General features: G+C 38.3%; 1 protein-coding gene across 1 annotated transcript; it reads left to right on the forward strand.

The window, feature by feature from the left end:
• Positions 1-222: 222 nt before the first annotated feature.
• On the forward strand, positions 223-1,170 carry LOC135202854 (piggyBac transposable element-derived protein 4-like). Its single transcript, XM_064232313.1, has one exon. It carries the CDS (start codon positions 223-225, stop codon positions 1,168-1,170), a length of 948 nt encoding a protein of 315 aa, XP_064088383.1.
• The last annotated feature ends 2,855 nt before the right edge of the window (positions 1,171-4,025 follow it).

A 4,025-nucleotide genomic window follows, 5' to 3' on the forward strand; every position in this document is an offset into this window, starting at 1 on the left:
TATTTAAATTTGTTGCCCTTTAAATGGTTTGTAAACATTGGGTATTTTAAAATCTTATTTGTTTACTTGCATACTCACTGACATACACATGCACACACACGCACACACACATGCATACTCACTTGACATACACATGCATGCACACACACACATTTACTGTTTTACTAATGTTACTTTATTATTGTTTCAGCTCGCAAGGTCAATGTTGTTGTCCCTCAAGCGATGCCTATGGAAGAGGAAGGTGAGCCTAACCCTAAGAGGTCTCGTGCTGATGAATGGAAGAAGGAAGACACTGATATCCGTGCCCTGCCCAACTTCATTCATCAGAAGCCTGACTATTTGAGGGAACCTTATGAATATTTCTCCCAGTTCTTCACAGCTGAATTGAGGGAACACATTGTGTATCAATCCAACCTGTACTCAAGACAGAAGGATGTAGGCAGCAACTTCCACATGTCAGAAGAGGATCTCATGGTTTTCCTTGGCCTCATCGTGTACATGGGCCTGGTTCCTCTCCCTAGCATAGTTGACTTCTGGGCCGTGAACACCAGGATTCCTCAAGTTGCAGACTTAATGTCCAGGAACCGCTTCAAGGCAATTCGATCTTCCCTTCACTTCAGCGACAATGACCAGGCAGCTGCATCCCAAGATCGGTTCTTCAAGGTGAGAGTCCCCTTCACCAAGGTCACCAGAGAGTTCTTGAAAGTTCCTGAGACTCCTATCCACTCCATTGAAGAAGTGATGGTCGCCTATAAGGGCACAAGGGCTGGTAACCTTCGCCAGTATGTCGCAAAGAAGCCTGACAAGTGGGGCTTCAAGTTGTTCTGCCGCTCCAGTGTGGATGGGTTTGTGCATGATATTCTTATGTACCAAGGGGAGACAACCTTTGTGAGCCACCATACTATGCTATCTGAGGAGGAGAAAGCCATGTCTGTAACTTCCAAGTTTGTTGTCGCCTTAGTGAATACCATCAAGGACCCCAGTAACTCAGCAGTGTATGCAGACAACTACTTCACAAGTATAGGGTTGGCCAAGTACTTGAGATCACAGTATGGATGCCGGTATGTGGGCACTACCAGGGAAAACCGAGTTGGTCATCCTCCCCTGACGTCTGTGAAGGAGATGAACAAGAAAGCAACACAAAGGGGGACACTGGACTGTCTCTTCTGATGGCATCCTTGTTGCAAGATGGAAGTTCAACAGCATTGTGACAATCTTGGCCTCTGATGTTGGTGTGGAGCCCATGGGAACAGTGGAGCAGTACGACAGGGCAGCCAAGAAGAAGGTTCCCATTCCTTGCCCATCTGTCATCCAGATGTACAACAACCGCATGGGGGGCATTGACAAGAGTGACATGTTGGCACACCTGTACAGGACCCCCTTCAAAGCAAAGAGGTACTACATGAGGCTCTTTGCTTACCTCCTTGACTTGATCATCTGCAATGCCTGGATTTTGTACAAGAGAGATTGCCTGGCTTTGCAGGAAAACCCAAAGCCCCTCAAGGACTTCTGTCTGGATATCTCCAATTGGCTCAGAAGCTTCAAGTCGTCAGCCTTCAGAATAACCAGGAATCCTCTTGGCACCAGAGATTTTGCTTTGCCAAGAAGGGGCCAACGGGCAGTTGTGCCAAGTATTGAGACACGCCAGAATGCCACTGCCCTACACATGCCAAAGCATGTCACCATGAGGCAGGCTTGCAAGTTCTGTTCTGGTGCAGGCCACATCCACAGATCCCGCTGGATGTGTGAGGATTGCAAGGTGGCCCTTTGCCTTACTGAAGAAAGGAATTGTTTTGCTTTGTTCCATAAGATTTCGAAATAAGTTGTTTGTTATGAGAGTTGTTTATAGTGTTTTGTCTATTTTTATACTATTTTTGTATTATTTTTTTTACAGTTTTGTGTATTTATATACTATTTTTGTATTGGAGTTTTTTATAGTGTTTTCTGTATTTTTATACTATTTTTGTATTTAATGTATACTTATTTTTTATATTAATTAAATTGTAAAACCATATATGTGTTTCTATTATACATTGTGGAACAAAAAAAAGTGATTCATCAATAATAAGCATATGTTTTGTGGGCGAATCAAAATTTTTTGCCCGCACGGCCCAAAAAATCCCATACGGGATGAGCGTGGTCCGCCTAAGGTCGCCTGAGGCTCCCATACGGGATACTTCATTGCATGCAATTATTTCGCTTACTTTGGAAATTTTGTAAAAGTGCACAGGAGTAAAAAGGTCTTGTATTTACTCATACTATAACATACTAAAAGGATTTTTTAATGTTCCCCATAAAACCCAGGGTGGACTTTAAAGGGTTAAAGGAGAGAGAGTCCATATAGTTGATGCGTGGAACAAATACTTGAGAATCCTCGATGAAATCACAACTCCAGCAGTTCAAAGAAAGAGATTTTACCTAGATCAGGGTTGGCCAGACTTTTGGACTCGGAGACCTACTCTAAAGACAAACTCTTTTACGATATACCTTACTACATAATCACATATTATTACGTGGGGTCAAAAAATTGAAATAGCGCCATAGTAAGATAAAACATGAGTACAATTGCCTCCCTTTATACAAATATACATACATACATACATACATTATTATATATATATATATAATTATAATGATATATATATTATATATATTCTATAGTATATATACTATATATATATAAAGCATATATCCTTATGATATATATAATTCTATTTGTATTAATAATGTATTTTTATTTGAATATATACTAGTATATACATCATATATATATATATATATATATATTATATATAAAACATATTAATATATAAACTATATATATATACATCATATATATATAATATATAATATATATATAAAAATATAATATATTATAATAAATATAAATATATATATATATATTAAAATAATATAAATCATATATATATAAACATATATATATATAAACTATATATATAACTATTATATATATATATATATATATTATTATGATATAACATACATACATGGTTGCGTTTTTGTTTGTTTATATAAGATTGCGGGGGAACGGCGATCGACCAAACAAGTGGGCGCGATCGACTGTTTGGCCACCTCTGATCTAGATAAACCAGAACGACTCTGTAAGGTAAATGTTGGACATTTGCTGGCTGATCAGTAGGCCCAACATTAAAAACAGGTAAAGGTGGCAGATTAATAATTTTACATGGAGGAGGCCATGACGGATTCTTTCCAGGAGTTCTATTATTTTTCAGATCAAAGGGCAATAAGGGGGACTATCATGACAGCATGAACTATATGTGCTTCCGTGACTGGTTTCAGACACAGCCACTGCCAAATATTCCAACGCATTCCTTTGTCATAATGGATAACGCTTCTTTCCATTCAAAAATGTCAAATAAAGCACCAACCAGCAGTTCTAAGAAATGTGAAATAATCCAGTGGCTAACAGAACACAGCATCAACCATGATCCTTCACACAACAAACACGAACTCTTTGATCTTGCCTAAGTCAACAGATGTAAGCAAGTGTCTGCCACTGATGAAATAGCTCTTGAAGCTGGTCATCAAATCTCCGACTTCCCCCTTATCAATGTCAGTTAAACTCCATCGAACTTATCTGGGCTCATATTAAGGAAAAAAAAAAAAAGTATTTCTCGTGGTAACTAAACTTCGAAGAAAGAAGTAGCAAGAACTGCCATAAACAGCGTAACCGTCGAAGACTGGAGAAAATGTATACACCAGACGAGGGAAGTTGAAGATGGATATAAAAGGAAAGATAGAGCCTTCGACCATCTCTCTATTGGAAAGGTTTATTAGAAACATCGATGATGGCAGTAGAGAATTTGACGAAGACGAATGATTACATATTGAGAGAAATAGAGATTGATTGTTTGTGTGTGTGTGTGTGTGTGTGTGTGTGTGTTTGTCTTGTTTGTAGGTTTGTGTATTTTTTCAAAGTGTTATATATTACGTAGGTAATAAATATTATTGGCTTCCTCTGTCTTTCCTTTATAATACTATCA

This window comes from Macrobrachium nipponense, chromosome 33 (assembly GCF_015104395.2).
Source record: "Macrobrachium nipponense isolate FS-2020 chromosome 33, ASM1510439v2, whole genome shotgun sequence".
Lineage (NCBI taxonomy): Eukaryota > Metazoa > Arthropoda > Malacostraca > Decapoda > Palaemonidae > Macrobrachium > Macrobrachium nipponense.

Excerpts from the sequence above, each read along its gene's own strand:
- LOC135202854 (XM_064232313.1), top strand. The coding sequence starts at position 223 with ATGCCTATGGAAGAGGAAGGTGAGCCTAACCCTAAGAGGTCTCGTGCT.